This window comes from Volvox carteri, assembly GCF_000143455.1.
Source record: "Volvox carteri f. nagariensis unplaced genomic scaffold VOLCAscaffold_66, whole genome shotgun sequence".
Classification (NCBI taxonomy): Eukaryota; Viridiplantae; Chlorophyta; class Chlorophyceae; order Chlamydomonadales; family Volvocaceae; genus Volvox; species Volvox carteri.
The window spans coordinates 590,829-610,074 of NW_003307609.1; the positions used below are offsets into that span (position 1 = coordinate 590,829).

The 19,246-nt window shown below is 59.0% G+C and overlaps 2 protein-coding genes across 2 annotated transcripts in view; one reads left to right on the forward strand and one right to left on the reverse strand.

Annotated features, from left to right (window-relative positions):
- Window positions 1-546: 546 nt before the first annotated feature.
- On the forward strand, window positions 547-11,786 carry VOLCADRAFT_97964 (uncharacterized protein; the record flags this gene model as incomplete). The annotated part of the gene is made up of 15 exons (XM_002956850.1): window positions 547-707; window positions 1,164-1,239; window positions 1,723-1,830; window positions 2,230-2,334; window positions 2,557-2,733; window positions 3,715-3,840; window positions 4,188-5,831; window positions 6,365-6,525; window positions 6,803-7,024; window positions 7,352-7,505; window positions 8,125-8,976; window positions 9,028-9,187; window positions 9,234-9,306; window positions 11,372-11,483; window positions 11,724-11,786. The coding sequence occupies 15 exons, from the start codon at window positions 547-549 to the stop codon at window positions 11,784-11,786; spliced, it is 4,194 nt and encodes a 1,397-aa protein (XP_002956896.1).
- A 799-nt stretch (window positions 11,787-12,585) lies between these two features.
- Window positions 12,586-19,246, reverse strand: part of VOLCADRAFT_97965 (uncharacterized protein) — a gene marked incomplete at both ends in the record, with an annotated part of 12,220 nt that continues 5,559 nt past the window's right edge. Inside the window, 10 exons of the mRNA XM_002956884.1 lie at window positions 12,586-12,733; window positions 13,318-13,450; window positions 13,964-14,270; window positions 14,409-14,819; window positions 15,440-15,851; window positions 16,267-16,451; window positions 16,752-16,871; window positions 17,059-17,527; window positions 18,180-18,251; window positions 18,933-19,204. Coding sequence (XP_002956930.1) covers window positions 12,586-12,733; window positions 13,318-13,450; window positions 13,964-14,270; window positions 14,409-14,819; window positions 15,440-15,851; window positions 16,267-16,451; window positions 16,752-16,871; window positions 17,059-17,527; window positions 18,180-18,251; window positions 18,933-19,204 — 2,529 coding nt within the window. The remainder of the gene's footprint in view (window positions 12,734-13,317; window positions 13,451-13,963; window positions 14,271-14,408; window positions 14,820-15,439; window positions 15,852-16,266; window positions 16,452-16,751; window positions 16,872-17,058; window positions 17,528-18,179; window positions 18,252-18,932; window positions 19,205-19,246) is intronic.

Here is a 19,246-nt window from a genome sequence, read left to right on the forward strand (position 1 = left end):
AACCGCCAAAGCTCCTCAAATCCCTGATGTGGCATGACATGCCACCTGAGACGGTTCTTCCATTCCTTGGCTACTGCCAACCGGAACCGCAGGTGAACGCAACCACCATGAGCCGCGACGACCTGATGACCTGGTCAAAGAAGCTAAGGGAAAACGCACACCGAGTCAAGAGCCTGCGGATTCTTTGCGTTCCAAGGTACAGAAGCTCTCGTCTTGCTGATACCTTTCACGTAGCACAATTGGACCATCCATGCCCCTGTACCGTCTCCATCCCCGCAACCAGGGCCAAACGGTTCTCACCCTTTCGATGCGGCTGCCTTCACCTTCTTCCTTCCTTCCAACCCCAACCCTGCGCCCCTTCCTCCCTTCCCTAGCCCCGCCGACTATGTAACGGGCGCCTGCACCCCAGCCGCCCACATGCCAACCTACCACGTAGACCGGCGCCATCCCCCCTCTTATTCCCGGGGGCCTCTTAAGCTCAACCGTTTTCACGTTCAATAGCACTCGATTAGCATCTGCACTCATCTTCCATCTTCACAAATCCAAATGTCCCCAAACCGCTCCAACCGGGGCACCATCAGGGGTACCTTGTGGTCGCAATACCACTACGGCCAGCTACAGTCCTACAGCGGCGGCCAGCTCATGTACCTGACGCAGGAGCATAGGATAGGTGTCAAGATCGCATCGGCCAATGCACAGCACCACCTGTAAGGCTGTGCGCTGAGAATCTTTTTCCTTGTATGTCTGTTTTGCCTCTCTGGTGTGCTTTCATCCCACCCCTTTTCGCTACCGGCCGCTTGCTACCTCTGCCTCTTTTCTGTCCCTATTTGCCTGCCTTCCTGTCTGTCTGCGTGTCTGTTTGTCCGTCTGTCTCTCTACCTGTCCGCCTGCCCGTCTGCCCCTGGCTGTCTGACACTGTCTTCCTGTCTCTGATCTATGTGCGTGCCGTAATACCTCTCTCCATCGCCGTACGTTACCATATACAGCACTGTTGCGAACCAGTGGCCAGTTAGTTACCTTCGGTGGATTCCAGCACAGCAGAGTAGACTGGAAATGGAAATGCGCAAACATACATGAAAGAACTCGAACCGCAGCCGCCAAACACATTATAACTCCCCTCTGGTGCCCCATCACTAACACCGAAACCTCCTACCCCCTCGCAGCGTCCGCATGGCGTTGTGCAAGGCCTTATGTGCCGTGCTGCGGAGAGCACCTGTGGAGGAGCTAGTACTGGGGCTGGTGAGCCGATTGCCGGACGGGTCCGTGGAGGCCGGGCTGGGCCGCGTGCGTGTATATGTATGTATGTATGTGTGTGTTAAAGGATAGAGGGGGAAAAAGACGAACCACGTGTGCGAGTGAAGCTGCTGCCAAGGAAAGAGTGCTGCGGCAGATGTACAGTAAGCAGAACTGACCAGTCGGCGGTTTTGGAGAAGCAGTCCTCGCGATGATGTAGTGATGACGACCACGGAACACTACCTACCTACCTAGCTAGCCGCCAGGACTAAAATAAGAGGGTGGAAGGAGAGGCGGGGAGAGTTGGAGTTGGAATTTGGAGTTGGGGATTTGGAAAGTAAGGGCCACTGGAAGCGGTGACTAGGAAGGGGGGTTGGATCCGGATTGGCACTGTCCCGGTACTGTCGGACCCCGTTTCCATTCACTCCCACCTCCCCGCTTCCCTTCCCCCCACACTCTTTCTTCTTTCTTCCCTTCCCTTTTGTTCAGCGCCTGAGTGAGAGCGGCTGCACCATGTTGTCTGAGGCCCTGGCCACCAACTCCACCCTGAAGAGACTCAGCTTCGCGGGGAGCCATATGGGAGATGAACGAGTCCGGGTGAGTGCCGTGGGTGTATTTAGGTGTTATTTGGAGGGGATATGTGCATGAGTGCCCGTGTCTATATATGTACATTTGTACATACATACATACATACATACATACATACATACATACATATATACATACATGCATATCACCCCGGGGAAAGCTGCAGGCTGTTGGGAAAGGATTGGTAGCGATGAGTAAGTCGCTTGGGAGCTGTGTCTATGGTTGGGTCTTGTTTCGCTGCCTGGATGTGTCCCTTCCTTGCTATTGCCCCTTCCTTCATTTTACACCCCCATCCGCCCTCTGCCCTACCCTTTCCCTTTCTTCTCTTCTTTTCCTTCTTCTTCTTCTTCTTCTCCGTCATCTCCTCAAACCACCCTCTTTTCACCTTTTCCCCCGTCTCGTGATCAGTGGCTCAAGCCCGGTCTGATCGGCAACAACACTTTGGAGGAGCTGGACCTCACCGCCTGCAACCTAACGGATGCGGCGGCCAGGGATGTGGCGGCCGTGATAAAGGTAAAGACGAGAGGTTGACAGAGGAGGAGGTGTGAGGGAGGGAACGGGGGGGGAAATGCAGAGGAGGAGGAGGCTGCGAGGGTGAGAAGATGTAAAGGGGCCGGCAGAACAGGGCGGACTTCCAACTTTACCAACTGGTGCGCGACAGACCGAGAACCCTAAGTCCCTGCCCAACTACCCCCTGGGCCCCCTACGAACCTAACCTGAACCCCCCTACCTCAGGCCCATGTAGATCGCCGGTTGAACCTGGCCTTCGACGAGCAGCTGCGGCACTACCCCGACACCTCGCTACCCCGGCATAGGGCCCATCTGGAGCATCATGCCCAGTTGCGGCTCATAGCCAGGCAGGTGGATCAGGCGGCCGGGGGGCTGTTGCACTTGGAGCTGGCGGAGAACAAGGTAAGGTCGGGTGGGGGCACGGGTTGGGGGGGGGAGAAGACGAACCACGAACGAGTGAAGCTGCCGGGGGGGGGTGAACCTCAGAGGGGTGGTATGGTGGTGGTGGTGGTGGTGGTGGTGTGCAGGATTGGATGGAATGCTTGGGAGGTGTATTGGGGAGGGCGATCGTGGTGGTGATGGTGGTGGTGGTGGTGGAGGAGGAGCTGGAAGCAAACAAACAAGAGGTTTTGCTGCGGTTGGGTTGGGACCTGGGCGACCGGCTGTGGGGCTGGGTAGGCCTGGGTGCAGAATTTATCCGGTGCGAGGAGATTAGGGAGGCTTTTATACCACAGTGGCATGCAGTGTCAGGCAGAGAGACAGACATAAAAACATACATACAAATATACATACATATGCACATACCCGTTCTGCCAGGCAGTCGGCCCAAGCCACCAGGCCCTTGCGCCGCCCCATTGCGGCCGGCCCAACGTACGCGTACCCTCGCCCCTGGCCCCTGGCCCTCTTACTTTTTTCCCTTCTCGCTCCGGACCTGTGGATTCCAGCTGACAGACCATGGCGTACGGGCCCTATGCACGGCTCTATCGTACGACCGACGGCTCATCTTTCTCAGCTTGCGTGCCAACCAGCTGACTGCCGCGGCGGAGGCTGAGCTCATTCCCCTGATGAAGGAGCACCAGGCGCTGCTCCGAGTGGACCTCAGACAGAATACGGACCCCCGGTTGGGAATTCTCAAGGCGAGGGGGGAAGAAGCCAGGGGGCGACTGAGGGGAGAGCGCAGGGCTGGGGGGAAGACATGCAAAGATGATGGTGCAAGGGAATTACATAAGGTATCAAAAAGCAACAAAGAGGGTCAAGTTCGGGACCTCGGGCGCCTCCAAACATGGCTCTGATACCCTAAACCCTCAGTCCCGTCTCTCAAGCCGTTTTTACGGGTTTCCCCACCCCACCCCTCCCCACCTCGCCCCACCTCGTCCCCTGCAGCTCAAGCGGCGTATCGCTCCTCGTGTGTTTTCCGCCGCTCTGGGCTTCCAGCCTAACCCGTCTGCCCCCGCCCTCCACTCGCCCTCCCGGACGGACACCAGCATGCCCATGTGGGCCCTACGGGAGGTGGGTTTGGGGAGGAGAGGGGGAAAGACGAACCACGAATGAGTGAAGCTGCTGCCCAGGAAAGAGTGTACAAGAAGCAGAACCGACTGGGGTTGGGGAGGGGGGGATATAAGGGGAAGGGGGAAGGCCCTGGCGAACAGAAGGCAACGAGGAGACGGACGGGCGAGGCGGAGAAGATATGATGAATGCAGGAGACGTCCTGGATGATGCCGTTGCTAATGTACACCCCAACTTACACCCCCAACAACTTCAATGTTGGGTTGCTATAAAAACCGCAAAACCGCAACAACCGCAACTACGCCAACCGCTAACGGTCAACCACTTTGTCTGTGTTTGCGTCTCCGCAGGAGCTTCCAGATTCCATAGGTCCAACCCCGTTGGTGACCCCGCGACATGCGAGCCTTGCGGCGCCCAGCTCACCTGGTCACATGTCCACGGTTAGCTGGGGCGACAGGCACCTGCTCGCACGTGGCGCGCCCAGCTCGCACGCTGGCGTTGATGGTGGCGATGGCGGCCGCAGCCGCAGCCGAAACGATGGCAAGGGCAACGGCAACGGCAGGAGCGGCAACAAGGCGGAATTGCTGCTACAGCGGGCAAGTAGCGTCGACCGGCGCCGACCACCCGACGTCGGTGAAAGCAGCGGCGGAGGCATACGCAGGGCTGCGACGGCAACTGGCGTGCTGACGGTACCGGCGTCACCGCAAGTACGGATAGGACCGCTGCCGGGGGCGGCAGAGGCGGCTGCACCGTCGCCACCGCCGTTGCGGCAGCAGCAGGGTTTGGCCCCCGGCAGCCAGTTGGAGCAGTTCTGGGCCAATCGCGAAGCGACGCTGTCCGGCGAGCCGGCGGCAGCGGCAGCGGCAGTGGCTCCCGGTGCCAACGGCGTGTACGACACACCACAGCCGCGCGGTGGCCGCGGCGACCGTACCGGCGCCGGCGACTCGGATGCCGTGCTTCATGCCAGTGGACCTGGCGCCATGGGTGGCGAGGCCGTAGCCGCCGCCGCCGCCTCGGCCCCCGGCATCACACCGGTTCCGTTGGTCTCCTCCGGGGACTCTTTTGGCTTTGGCTTCAATGCCGTACACGGTTCCGGAGCTATGTCACCTCGGTCTCGAGCCCAGCGAGGTCCGCAGGTACCGGTGTTGGGTTTGGGCACCAACGCAGTGGCACCAGGCAGCCCGTCGCTGGGCCGGAGCTTTCTGTCACGCGTCAATGGCTCGACGGCAGGCGGCACCGGCGGCGGCAGCCACGACGGCGTGGCTTGGGTTTGGGGACGTCCCGTCAACCCTGACGGCAGCGATATGGTCGTACTGTCAGCGGTGGCGGCGCCTCCGCCGCAGAGGCCACAGTCAGCAGCGGCGGCGCCGCTGGTGCCGGACGTACGCCAGCATCAGCAAGCACGTCGACAAACGACGTCGCCGCCGCGACCACGGCCGTACGAGGAGGGGGCTGCCGCAATGCGTGTCTCCTACGGCGGCGGCGGTGCCGCCGCCGCCGCCGTCGGTTCCCCTGGGTCCTATAGACATGCAGTACAGCCGCCAACTGTGTCACCGGCGCCTCAGTCGCCGCTGCTGTACCAGCAGCCTGGAACGGGGTGGGTGCCGCTTCCTGACGGCAGCGGCATGGCCTGGCTAGCGATGCCGGTGCCAGTCACCGGTCTTCACCCATACCGTACGGCAGGAGCAGCAGCTCCATCGCAGCGGTCCTACTCTCCGTTCCAGGGGCAGCAGCCGCAGCGGCCTCACACAGCGGCGGCGGCGACGACGACGACGGCGGCGGTAGCGACCCATGGTTTTGTTCCGCCTGGGTACCGTGGCCAGGACGCGCTAGCCAGTCCTGTTGTCCCCCGCGGCGCCGCCGGCGTCACATTTGACGCCGCCGCTATGGGCGGCGGCGGCGGTGGTATGTCGGCGGCTGCTACTGCCGCTGACAGCCAACGGCAGGGGGCCTTTGTGAGCATGCTGCATCGTGAGGGGTTGGCAGCCGGGCGAGTGAGTCTGCTGTGCGGCCTCTGGTCGCCTCTGGGCGGGTGGATCGCAAAGCATCACCCCCAGCATCATTATCTGCCGTGCCTGTTCCTCATGTGTAGTGTCTTTTGCCTTCCAGAGTCCCGTCAAAAGACAGGAGTCGTAATCGTAATCGTATTAGTAGATGGTAATGGTAATGGTAATGGCGCGCATGCGGGATCTGGCTGGTCCTCGTACAAAAAATCGCTTAATGATATGGATGATTGAGAGGCAGAGGCGAAAGGGCGAATCAGGGAATGGAAAGGGGGAGGGTACCACTCCGGTCTCGTACACGTAGCTTTTACACCTTCCCACGTCTGCTCCTCACCTCCCGACTTCGGGTGCCCGCCTGCATTTCCCGCCCGCCTCCGCATCACTACTACTCCTTCTACTACTTCTAATAGTAATAATAGTAATAATACTCATAATAATACAGACATAATAATCAATATTAATGCTGCTGCTGCTGATGAAGATGGTGATGATGGCAACACTCCCTTTTTCTGACACATACACAGGACAATTACGACTACTTATTTACCAAGCAGCGGCTGAGGCAGAAGCAGGACCAGCAGCAGCAGCAGCAGCGGCGGCGACGGCGCGGCAGCCCTACGAGCCCTGGCGGTGGCAGGGGCGGCTGCGGCGGTGGGCCCGGCGGCGCCTCCCGGAAGCCCCATGGGTAAGTTTCCCCATATAAAAAACCCCAGTCCACAACCTCCCACCTCACTCCCGACTTACTCACCAGTTCGCATGCGCATGCGCGTGATGTGCAACCGGTGTGTAACCGCCCGACTAATAACACACACATATAGTATGTATATATGTATATATATATGTATATACATATATATGTATATATATATTCATTAAACACACATACATAGTATGTAGTGTGTTTGTTATCATTATTATCATCTCCTCCGTGGGGTGCGCGTGCTCTGCTCTGCTGCTGCCAGGTCAGCGGTCGGCGTGTCGGGAGGGTTCAAGAAGTCCTTTGGAGTTCGTTCGGGGCTGAAGAGGCGGCAGCCCGCCACCAGCACCGCCACCGCCACCGCCACCGCCACATCCACACCCTTCATGCGGTCTCGGCGCGAAACCCCGAGGACTGGACGCACGCGCACGCCCATCCGCTCCTCACCACCACGACCCTTCCGGCCGCGCCCTCAGTCCCCTTCCAGGTACGCAAGGTGGCATCCATGGAATTGTTGTAAAACGCATTATTGATACAATAACTGCAATAACTCTTCGTAAGACCAACCCAGTTCCTCGGCTATCACCGAATGTAAAAGGAAAAATATCGGTGGCAACTGAAACTGCAGCTGAGTTAATGTATGTGTACTTAGGGTTTCCTTCTGGCCGGCATGTGATGTAGATTGGGACTGGGGCAGGGCCTGCATGTAAAATGCCGGCTCTTTTCATCACTGCCGGCTCTGAACGTGCTGCAGAGCGCTCGCTACCGTTTGGAATCTTCTCCCAGCCTGCATGCTTGCGCTTTTGCTTTCCAGGTCCTCCTCGTCGCCGCCACACGTCGCAACGCCGACTCGTCACTACGCTCGCAGCCGCGGCGGCGGCGGCGGCGGCGCCTCACCCACCAAATCGCGCTCCGCTGGCCGTACCTTCGCTAAGCGAGTCGATGTTGGCGGCTACGGCGGATACAAGGTGATGGGGGATAGCGGAGGCGGTGGCGGCAGTGCCCGGAAACTCATAACGCCAGGACGGGCGGCTGGCGGCGGTGCGAAGGTGTTCAGGAAGGGCAGGCGCGTTCGAGCGAAACGGACCCGTGGGTCCTCTGGTGAGTAGGGCGAAGAACCGGGCGAAGAACCGGGCGAAAAACCGGGAACGATACGGGTGCCAATGCCGGCAGGCGGCTACCTAAGAAACTGCAGGAACAGAGAGCCGCTCTCACGGGTTGTACTGGGCGGGCCTAATCAAGGACCGATATCCTCTCTTCCAATCTCTCGTCCTATCTCTCGTCCTACCTCTCGTCCTACCTCTCGTCCTATCTCTCGTCCTACCTCTCGTCCTATCTCTCGTCCTACCTCTCGTCCTATCTCTCGTCCTATCTCTCGTCCTACCTCTCGTCCTATTTCTCGTCCTACCTCTCGTCCTATCTCTCGTCCTATCTCTCGTCCTACCTCTCGTCCTATCTCTCGTCCTACCTCTCGTCCTACCTCTCGTCCCATCTCTCGTCCTATCTCTCGTCCCATCTGTCGTCCTATCTCTCGTCCTACCTCTCGTCCTATCTCTCGTCCTATCTCTCGTCCTATCTCTCTTCCAGTGTTCCCGGTCCCTCCTGAACTCCACTGCGCCCATGACGCTCATCCATCCGCCTCCACCATACCACCCGTCACCCTCATGGTTGCGCTCGCTTCCTCCTGGGCACGTTGCTGGGCCGCCGGGGTGTCGGTGTTGCTGCCTGTTGCGCGACGGCATCCGGGATCCAACAACGGCAGCAACAGCAACTGCCAAGCGCGTCCCAGGCCACGGCCCGTTGGGCGCCGCCGCGCCCCAGGCGCTCTTGGCGCTGGAGCAGTCGCTGATGCAAATGGCTGCGGATGTGACGGCGCTGGAAGCCGCCGCCGATGCGTCCAAGGCCGCCGTCGCGGCTGCGGCGGAGCGTGAGGCGGCGGAGCGCGCTTCGGCGGTGCACGCCGGACGTGAAGCGGCGCTGGCGGCGATACGCGCCGCCGCCGCGGCGGAGGCGGCGGAGCGCGCGGCTGCGCAAGCGGTGGACCGCGCCGTGGTGGCGGAGCGACGCGCGAAGGACGCCGTACGGCGATTCAAGGGCGCGGCAAAGCGATCGGCGTCGCCGTCACCACGGGCGGGAGTGCCAACATCGGGCGTTTCGGAGGAGCCCAAGGCAGGCGTGGCGACACAGACGGCAGCGGCGCCACCTTCGCCTCCACTGCTGGTACAACTGCAGCCACACTCATCGGTGCGGCCGTACGAGGGCGCGAAACGGGCCAGCGGGGTCAACGTCAACACCATCATCCAGCAGCTTGATCGCTGGTGCGGATTGTGCGACCATGCGCTGCTACAGCCGGAATCATCGAGGCAGCTGCAGCCTCGCCACCACAATCAGCCTCACCACCATCAGCAGCCGCAGCCGCAGCCGCAGCAGCCGTATCAGGTGCCGTCAACCACACAAACCACCCAACAGGCCACCACGTCACGTCCGCAGTCGCAGACGCAGCTGCACCCCCAGGCGCAGGAGCCCTTTGCCGCCGCTGCCGCTGCTACTACTGCTGCTGGCCCACACGCGTCGCCGGCAACACCCAGGATCCAGCTGCCTCTCCCGCACCCGAAGCAGCAGCTGGCGCAGCAGCAAGAGGGGTGTCGAGGTCTGCATGCAAAGCCGCCACAATTACCGTCCTACGCGCCTTGCAGATCGCCGCGGCGGGGGTGATGTGCTTCCGATGCACAACTCAACATGCCAAGTAGCTCTCAATTTCATCACGCGGTGGGAAAAGGGCAAAAGGAGGGCTGGAGTTAACACGACGGTGCTCTGGACAGGCAATACAGCGAACAGTGAGCAGGGTTTTGTGTGTGTGTGTGGGCGGGGGGGGGACAAATATGCGGTGGTGGTCGCGCGCGCGTTGCCAATGGCTGGCCGCCGCTGGGGGCCTTGGTGGTTATGTGGCGACGGTATATTCCCGGTATATATTGTGTTGGCAATGACCGCATATACCTGTGGACGGTAACAGCAGTAGTAGGACCCTGCGGGTGTCCGGCGCTTTGCTGGTCTTAACATATTGTCCTATGCGCACGTGTCATGGCGCACAGGGTTTTTGTGCCCACCTTGGACGGGCTCCGCCTGGTCAGGGCACACCTGTGCGCACACCCGTACACGTCAGACAGAGAGGCGCTCTCTGTGTGTGGCACAGTTGTCCACCTCTGTGTGTGGAATGGCCCATACCTTCATACATTACATTTGAGGCAGGGTGTGCTGGTGTGTGTGTGTGTGTAGCTTTGGGGCTCAACCCCTCAAAGCCATCGTTACCGCAATTCCTTTGCGTCTGGGCCGTGGTGTTATGTGTTGGCAGCAGCGGCTGTATAATAGTAGGTCATAATAACTGCTATAGCGCGGTAATGGTAGTCCTTGTATTTGGGGACGTGCAAAGTGGCAACTCCGGAGGAAACTCCATGAGCACAGAAAAATGGATGTGTTTTAGAGACATTACATCAGGAGAAGGGGAGCGGGTGGGAGGTGGCGTGGAGGATGCTTCGGCGGTGGGTGTGTAGAAGATAGGTTGGCGGGGGCGTGTACCGCATACACTTGATTGGTTACAACTCCTACCTACACCTACACCTACACCTACACCTCCCATCTCCAGCAGCAACAGCGGGAGAGAATTCATAGCCATACCTTTAGCCATGCGTTTAGACATACCATTAGCAACATATACGATACACGTGCTATGACTAAGCTGCTCGCCGAAATGCGTTTGATATGAAGCTTTTGGGTAGCATCGACGTTCGTTCGTTATTACGCGTGCGTCCAACAAAAAGTAAATGTGTCAGTATGCGTCTGTATGTATGCGTGTGCCTTCACTGAAGCTACGTCTATCTACGTCTAACCCGAAAAGGGGAGGGGGTGATGTAACAAACTCTGCGGACGGCCTAGAACTATAGAGATGGGGGCTCGCAGCAGGTGCGCCCGCATTTAGTTACTACAAGTTCGGCGTTGCTGACTGGTTTCAACGTGGTTGCCTGCTTTCGTGGAGTTCTTGTGTTGAACACATGTCGGGCGAAATCGTCGTACTTTACAGAGATAAAGCAGCATCCCTGTAGAGATGGACTGAAGCTAAGTGAGAAACCACCGATACGCTTGGAGAGGGAGGGGGTCAGGGTGGAGATGGCGCCGATGGCGGCAGCTTTGTCGTACTGACGTGTACAGGCTGCACTGCCTCCTTGCTTTTTCCAGAGCCGCGAAACCAAACTACCAGCATCTGCAATCCGTGGCATTGACCAAAAAAAGGACCACGCATGCCTGCGATGCTCTATCCTATCATCTACCCTCGTCGCCGCTGCGGGGCAATGCGGTTAGCAAATAGAGCTGGCCCAAAGCACTAGCAGCTAGGATAACGATGGCTCCGTGTTTGCCGTACAAACAGTAGGGTGATTACCACTTGTGTACGGCATTACATACCTCCGTCTCCTTGCGGCCACTTGGTTACCTAACTCAACATCCCGCCCATATCTCGCCGGGGGACTGCAGACACGGTTTCGTGGTGGGCAGGCTGGGTGTCTTGGAGTGAGAGGGGGTTGGCAACACGGCTTCTTGGCGGGCGGGTTGCGCCTTCACGGGGTATTGAAGTGTAAGGAGATTAGAGCGCCCAGACAAGCGTTAAATTACACGCGGGCGCCCAGACACGGTTTTCTTGTTACCAGTAAGTGATTTTGCGGAGTATCTTAGCATCCTACGGTCCTTCCTACGATAGCTCCGCAAAATCACTCTCGGAAGTCGAAGACATGGCCGGAGGAGGAAATTGCGCACAACAAGCTGTACCACCCTGTAACAACAGCAACAACACCAAGCAACACAACGTACTGCACTGGCGCGTACATGAACACCAAGCACACGAAAAGCCAGGAGAGGTCCTCATGAGCCTGCTGGCCCGTACGGCTGCACTGACGGTGAGGCTGACAAAGGCGACCGGGCGGCAGCTGCAACTGCCTTTACCACCACCACCGGCACCACCACCGTAGTACGGTACGGGAGGTCATTTTTGTGGCGCTGTAAGTGTTTGATGGCATCGAGCAGGCGGTAACGCATGCACTTCCACAACGAGCATACCCACAACTGCCGCAACACCCCCGGGGAGTGCCCCATGGGTTGCTCCGCTTTCTGCTGTCGCACCGCAACGGCCACCCCAGCCGCTGCCTTTCGGCGCTGCCCCTGTCGTGGCGGCGTTCAACACCGCCAGCATGGCGCCATAACGGATCACCTCCGGATCCGCGAACCCTCAACCCCGGCCCAGCCCAATTGCCAATAATGCAACACCGCAACCCAGCACTGATGATCACAGAGCTCACAGCCTTGGGTTCCCGAGGGCACCCGTCCGTCCCCCTCGTCACGCTACCGCAAGAGAGAACACGCGCTCTAGACACAAACAAACTGCGAGCCCACAAACCTGCTACCTGCTTCTGCCGTCTTCACCATGCTGCAATAAACATGCGGGTATAACGGCACACAGCCACAGGTGGCGGCGGCGGTGGCTCATCCTTGCAGTATCATTCAATAACATCATAACGTATGGTAACCATCACAGCCAACGGATTGGTCAACAAAATCCCCAATCAATAGCAAGTGGCCTATAAGTACACAGTTCCGCGCACGTACATACGTACATATGTACACACACACGCACACGGTGCAGCTCCGGGTTTGCCATTTTTCCTCCTCACCAATTCCTTCTCGCTGGCAGATATGTTCGCCTAAACACTAAAACACACACACACACACACACACGAGTGTTCGCACTCGCACACGCGCTCGCATTCCTGTCGTCCTCAAGTCTTTTCCATTCCGCTGTCATCGCTGCCATTATCATCAGCGCCCACACCTCGTCGCTCATTTCGGTGCCCACATCCCAGCCGCCATCATCGTCATCAAGATCATGATCATGATGATCATGATCATCATCCAGCAACATCAAAATGCTCTCGTAATTTCGTAACGCTCACAACTTATCTAAGGGTCGCATCTCCTCTCACCCCCCCTCGGAGGGTGGTGGGATCAGCCTTGGGGCCCCACGTGCTTTCCTTTCCAAACCGCCGTACGGCCCTCCCGCAGCGCTGCCGTAAATGCGTCGTACTTGGCCTTGTAGGCGGGTAGCGGGTTGGAGTCGTCATCGTAACCGTCTGCCTCGCAATCCCAGCCGCACCTGAAGGGGGGGCCCCGCGCGCGTAAGGGACCCCCGCACATGTCCATATCTCACATGTACATATCATCAACACAGGTACATACAGCACGTGTGTATGTGCACGCATGTATATGCATGTATATGCATGTATGTATGCATGCATACATCAGATCCCGGGATCGAGACCGGTCAAGGTCGAAAAATCCTTCCGATGGTGGAGAAGATAGGAGTGCCCCTAGTCGATGGACGGTGGTGACCTGGGATAAAGTAGATTTGTGAGCTGACCAGGAATGGAGTTGAGCCTCTGCCGTTGATCCGGCAGATTCCGTTGGATGCTGGTGGTGGGTGCGGAACCTGAGCGATCCACTGAGAAGTCGGCTAGGGTGACTGGATGAGAGTGCCCCGAATACCGGGGAAAGCAGGGTCTGCCGGGTAGCGACCACAGGGTGAAGATATGACCTCCCTGTCCCACACATCATACATACACACATACATACATACGTACATACATACATGCACTGCTTTCCTCCATCTGCTCCTCCTCCCCCCCCTCATTTTCTCCCGATAAAGCACAACCGCACAAAACCGTACAAGCACAGCCGTACCTGACACACTCGGCGTCCCAGTCCTCCCCGAGCCACCAGGGGCACCCACACCGCAGACACGGCATGCGGGGCCAATACACACCACGACCACGAGGTCCAAACTGCTTGCGCATGCCCGGCTTGGCATACTTGCCTGAACAGGCAGTAGACAAACAGACAGGCAGCGATGGCAGAAAACGTAACCAGGAGCAGGGGGATGAGGGGGAGCAGGGGGAGCATGAGGATGAGGGGAGGAAGCGCCAGGGACGGACAATACTGTGTTCGGTGCTGCCGGACTCAACTGGGCAACGTGCCGAGTTATAGCCCGAGAGGTGCTGACATCAAAAGACCTTTTGTGGGGTTGATGAAGATGAAGAAAATCTTTCGGGGTACGAATTGCTATTTTGGACTTTAATGAATTCGGGAAGCCCTTTTAAAGGTGCAAAAGGTGCAAAAGGCGCATCAAGTGTCTCTATGTCGGGTGGGGTATTGCGGCGGCGGCGGTGTCCGCTGGGTAGTTGTGATTTTTGCGCTCTGGCCCGCCCGGCTAACATTCGTTCGTAAATGCTCTTTAAGAGACCCCAAAATCTCTTTACAACAGGAGTCGTTATAATAGCAGTACGAGTAGCAGTAGTAGTCCTATTAACAATCCAGCCCTCAATCTCACCGGTCGGAGGGTCATAGATACTAATCGCTTTGTCCGCTTGTGGGTGCAGCGTTTGTGGGTGATCCGAAGGGGCAATAGCAGTAGCAGTGACACTTGTCGTAGTAGCAGCAGTTACAGGCAAAAAGCCTGGAGACAGCGTCGATGGCGACGTTTCTATGGATTGAGAGGTTATAGCCGCTGACGCGGCTGATGGTGTTCCCACCGGCAGCAGCGGCGGCGGCGGCAGCGGCGGCGGCGCCGGCGCCACATCCCTAAGGGCCGCCGCCAGCTTGCCGACCGCTGCTGCGCCCTTGAGTGATTTGACCATCTGCGTAAAGATACACACATACATCGGAGGCACGTCTCCGAAAAAGCAAGGCGCAAGGCAACCAACTTCCTCCCCATGCCCCTTGAATAAAAACAGTTCTTTTTTCCCGAGGTTCCATGTGCCGTACTGGCGCCGTACCTTCATGTCAGCATACACCTGCAGCGTCGGCGCCGCCGCCACCCGCAAGGCCTCCGCCAGCGCTCGGTTCGCCGCCGAGGCGCCGGGATCCGCAAACAATACCCGTACGGAACCGCCGTACGACGCACACGCCGCGGCGACGTCGACACGCAGCGTCGCCTGTTCCTGCTCCGAGAGCTCTAGAAGCTCCAAGCCGGCGGCGCCGCCGTCCTGGGTGCTGTACGGCGCTGATGACGGATGCTGTATGGCGCTCCGGCATGCCGGCGGCGGTGTAGCGAGGGTGCTGGTGGCGGCTGCGCCGCCGCTAGCTGAGGACGACGGTACTGAGGCCGTGGGGGTGGACGGGTAGTTGGGCGGCGGTGCACTCAGCCAGGCCACCACCACTAGGCAGCTTCCTGAGTCCCGAGCTTCCTGAGGAGGGGGACAAGGAGCAGGGGGAGGCAGGGGGAGGCAGGGGGAGGCAGGGGGAATGCGGTAGCGGCGACCAAGCGGCGCGGCGCGGGCGGGGCAGTGGCGTCTCTTCCCGCCTCACTGGAACAGGGGGGGGCCACCCACAACCAAGGCCCTTCAGCGGCATCAAGGCATACATGCCGTCAGATAAAGTATCCCCCCTCCCTCCCTCACCCCCCAGAACACACACAGACATGTGTGCTACTTTCCGCCAGCTCTGATACCTACATCTATATCGCCCAGGTTACTCACACACACACACACACACACACACCCCAACACACACACACACACACCCCACAAACGCACACACACACACCAAAACACACACACACACACACACCAACACACACACACACCCCAACACACACACACACACACCAAAACACACACACACACACCAACACACACACACACACACACACACACACACACACACACACCAAAACACACACACACACCAAAACACACACACACACACACCAAAACACACACACACACCAAAACAAACACACACACACACCAACACACCCACCCACCACCATAAACACACACACACACACCAACACACACACACACACCAGCAGGTGAGCCTTCAGGTCAGCCGCCCCCCTCCGGAGCTCCACCAGCCGGGGGGGAGGAGGGGACGGAGGGGGCAGCGACCGCTGCTGCTGCTGCTGCGAGTTGCTATGGCTGTGGTGATGGCTGTTGCGGTCTGGGGAACAATCAGATTTCGATGTGGATGTCGCCAATGCCACCGCCGCCGCCGCCGCCGCCGTCGGAGCCGCCGCCGCCGCAGCCCCAGTTGATGTCGACGTCGGCTTCGACGGCTGCGTGGCGGGGTCGAACTGGTTCGTCTGGCGCCGCCGCCGCAGCGCGGTTGCAGCGGATGGTGCAGCAGACGTTTCGGTGGCGGCGGCGGTGGAGGTGGCGGCGGGCGGTGCTGCAGCCGCGTCCGGGGCCCAAGTTGCCTGGCGGCGTAGGAGCTCCGACCTGGGTGGGGGCGTGTGGGAGAGGAGGGGAAAGGCACCAATGACCAAAAACGTGAAAAACGAGAAACATGTCCAATGATTCTAAAATATTATCACATTCGCCAAGTCAAGTTAAGTTCAGATCCGATAATCAATTTAAATCCCGGAACAACCCTACAACCCGTCGGCTCAGATCCGATAATCATCCTGTCCAACAGAACAGCTACGACCACTCTACCCGACGCTACTTGCACCGCACTACACTGCCCTACCCTACCCTACTCTACCCTGTCTTACCCTTCACTACAGTTTATTACACTAAAGTACACTAAAGTACCCTACCCTACCCTACCCTACACGTGTGCACAAGACACCCCTAGTGCAACCTACACCCCAGCACACCACCACCCTCCCTCCCTCCCTCCCTTTCTCGGTACCTGAGGTCCGCCAGTGCCGAGGGACCTGCAAAGTAGGCCTCGTACTGCAGTCCCGAGCCCGGCGGTACGTGCAGTGTGAGTGCGGGCCACTTGGAGCCGTCACGCAAGGTGGGTCGGGCGTCAGAGCGGCGGGAGCTGGGCAGCACCATGAGCCGGCAACCCCCCACTGCGAGAGCTTCGTTAGCCTTCGGGGGGTGCGGGGGGGGGGGCGGCCCAGGGGACGGCGCAGGGGGGGGAGAGGGAGAGGGAAAAAGAGGGATGTCAGGGATAACCGAAAGTGAAGGAAAACAGCTGGGGCCGACGCGGGGGAAGTCCCGGGGGGTGCCGAGGTAAAGAAGGGAAAACAACTGCCGACGTTTGAAGGGGGGAAAGGACGACAGGAAGGTGTATGTGTGTATGTATGCTACTGCAAGGTGATGAAAGGGGGGAGGTGTTAAGAGGGAGGCGGCGGGTGGCATGTAAGGCAAGTCCACACATCCCCCAACCTGCGACGCCGTCACGTCCAGTTGTACGAACACCAGCTGCGGATGCCGTACCGCCAGCGCCGCCAGCCCCGCCTCCGCTTCCCGGCTGGCGGCGGCCCAGGGCGCGTGCCACAACACCACCTGCGAGAGGTGGCCGTCAAGGGAGGGAGGGAGAGGGGAGGGAAACGGGGAGGGAGGGAGGGAGGGAAGACGAACCACGAACGTGTGAGGGAGAGAGGGAGAGAGGGAGATAGAGAGAGAGTGGGAGAGATGGGATTTCCATATCCCTACCCCCCCTTCCAGCCCCCTCCCTGCACTCCCAGCTCACCACCGCCGGCTGCTCCGTCTCATCCAACAGCCGTTGAAGCTCCGCAGCGCCCTCAGTCAAGTCCTCCAACACCACCCCCGGCTCCCAGCGACCCACGGGTCCGTCATCTCCAATCTCCTCCTCCTCTTCAAAACCCTCCTCCTCGTCCTCCTCCCCGTCTTGTTCCTCCTCATCTTCCCCCTCTTCCTCCTCCTCCTCTTCATCGCCTCCGGCATCCATGATGTCGCGGATGTCCGGCCAGGGCAGGAAGGGGTCCAGTGAGCTGGGAGGCCGCTGCGGCCCGCCGCGACAACCGCCGCCGCCGGCCCCGCAGCTGGCGGCCGTAGTAGCTACAGCTGCAGCTGCTGCAGCTACAGCCGCCACCTTCCTGATCTCTTCCTCCTCCTCCGGCGTGGCAAGAGATGCCTCCAGCTCCGCCACCAGCTGGTCTCGGAGCATGTCTATTCCGATGAACACCAGCTCCTGCCGCCTGGAAGGGGGGGGGAGTAGCGAGCGGGTCGCGGTGATGCGGATTGGGACGATGCGGGACAAGTCAAGTCATGTGAGGATGTGTGGGCTGGGGGCGCGGGGCTTAGGGCTGCCGACACGTCTTGACATGAGCGTATGTTGACCCAGGCCAGGTACGGCCACATCACACCACACTACATCACACCACATCACACCACACCACATCACACCACATCACATCACATCACACACCACATCACGAGCTCATTATCACCTGCATTGGTTTTCAACATTCATAGTTCAATATGATTGAGCAGTCTTTTTAATTTTTTTCTACCGCTTTCAATCTTGAGTAAAAGAGGCCCCGGCAACCCCCCTTTTACCACCACCACCCCCGAGGGAAGTTGGGAGGACACGCCGGCGCTACCCAGGGGCACGTGTACTCGCCGGCAGGGGCGGCAGGGCCTAATGAATACCCCAAGGGATATTTCTGCTATCCGGGCTATTTGGGCTATTTGAGGTGTCTGCAAAGACAGTCATACGTGTGCTAAGGGACATGTATGTGCTAAAAAGCACGGCACATGACACATGCCTTGGGGTGCATGCATGCATACATACATACATTACATACAGCATGCGCATTCGCGCCGTACACAATACACACGCATACGTACCTGTCACCGATTTCCGGAAGGAAGTCCTTCTCGATGTCGGCCACCTTGGCAGGCTCAGAAGGCCAGGCCTCCCTGTACGGCAAACCACAGCAAGTACGACGTGTACGGCAGTCCGTAAGCACCGCACAAACCCGGCGGGACAGATGCGCCATGTGCGAGAACCCCTAAGCCATGTATCTAGTAGATAGAAGATAGAAAGGTTAAGAAAATAAAGAAAAAGAGAGCGAGCGAAAGAGAGAGTGAGAGATGCGGACTAGCCGATGGCAGTCGAGTGTCGCCATGTCGCGGTGCCCTCGTGCGTGAATATACTCGTGTGGTTCATCAGGTATACTCCTAGCTCTGCACGACTTGCTGGGATATGCCGCATAGTAGCATAGCGTGGGGTCTCCACTGCGGTCGTGTGGTCGAGATGACGCGCATGCGGAAGCCACACCATGCCGCCACCACCACCACCACACAACAACAACACAACCCGAAGAGAGTAAACACAGCCAGGTCAGGAGCTTTAAGTACCTTGCTTTTTGTGTATACCCATGACAAGTGCTACGTAACGCCTACTAAGCTTAATCAAAAATATGTTTTATAGAAATCAAGACCTTTACCAACAAAAGGCCAGGGGTCAGGAAATTTGCCATCGCAGACTCCGCCGTCGTCGCGCTGCAAAATGTGCCGCGGCGCGGCGGATCACCTCAGCAGCGGCGGTGGCGGTGACGGTGGCGGCGGCGGCAGTGGCGGCGGCGGAGCAGATCTCACCTGGGCAGTACGTCGTACCACGGCCCGCCGGTCCCAAACCTCATCAGGTTGCCGGCGCTACTCCACTCGCCAACGTGATCGTCGCGGCCAGCCAGCCAGGCAAAGCCCTTGGACCGAAGAACTTGGCCAAATGCCGCCGTACGGGCAGCGCCCTTGGCCGCCGCCGCAGCGCCCTTGGCCGCCGCCGCAGCGGCCGGATCCGCGGCCGCCGCCGTCGCGGCGGCAGCGGGAGGGGTGCCGGCGGCGGTGACGAGGTTGCCACTACGACCAGCCTGAGCGGCCGGTTGCGGCTGTGCATTAGGTGTGAGGGCCGT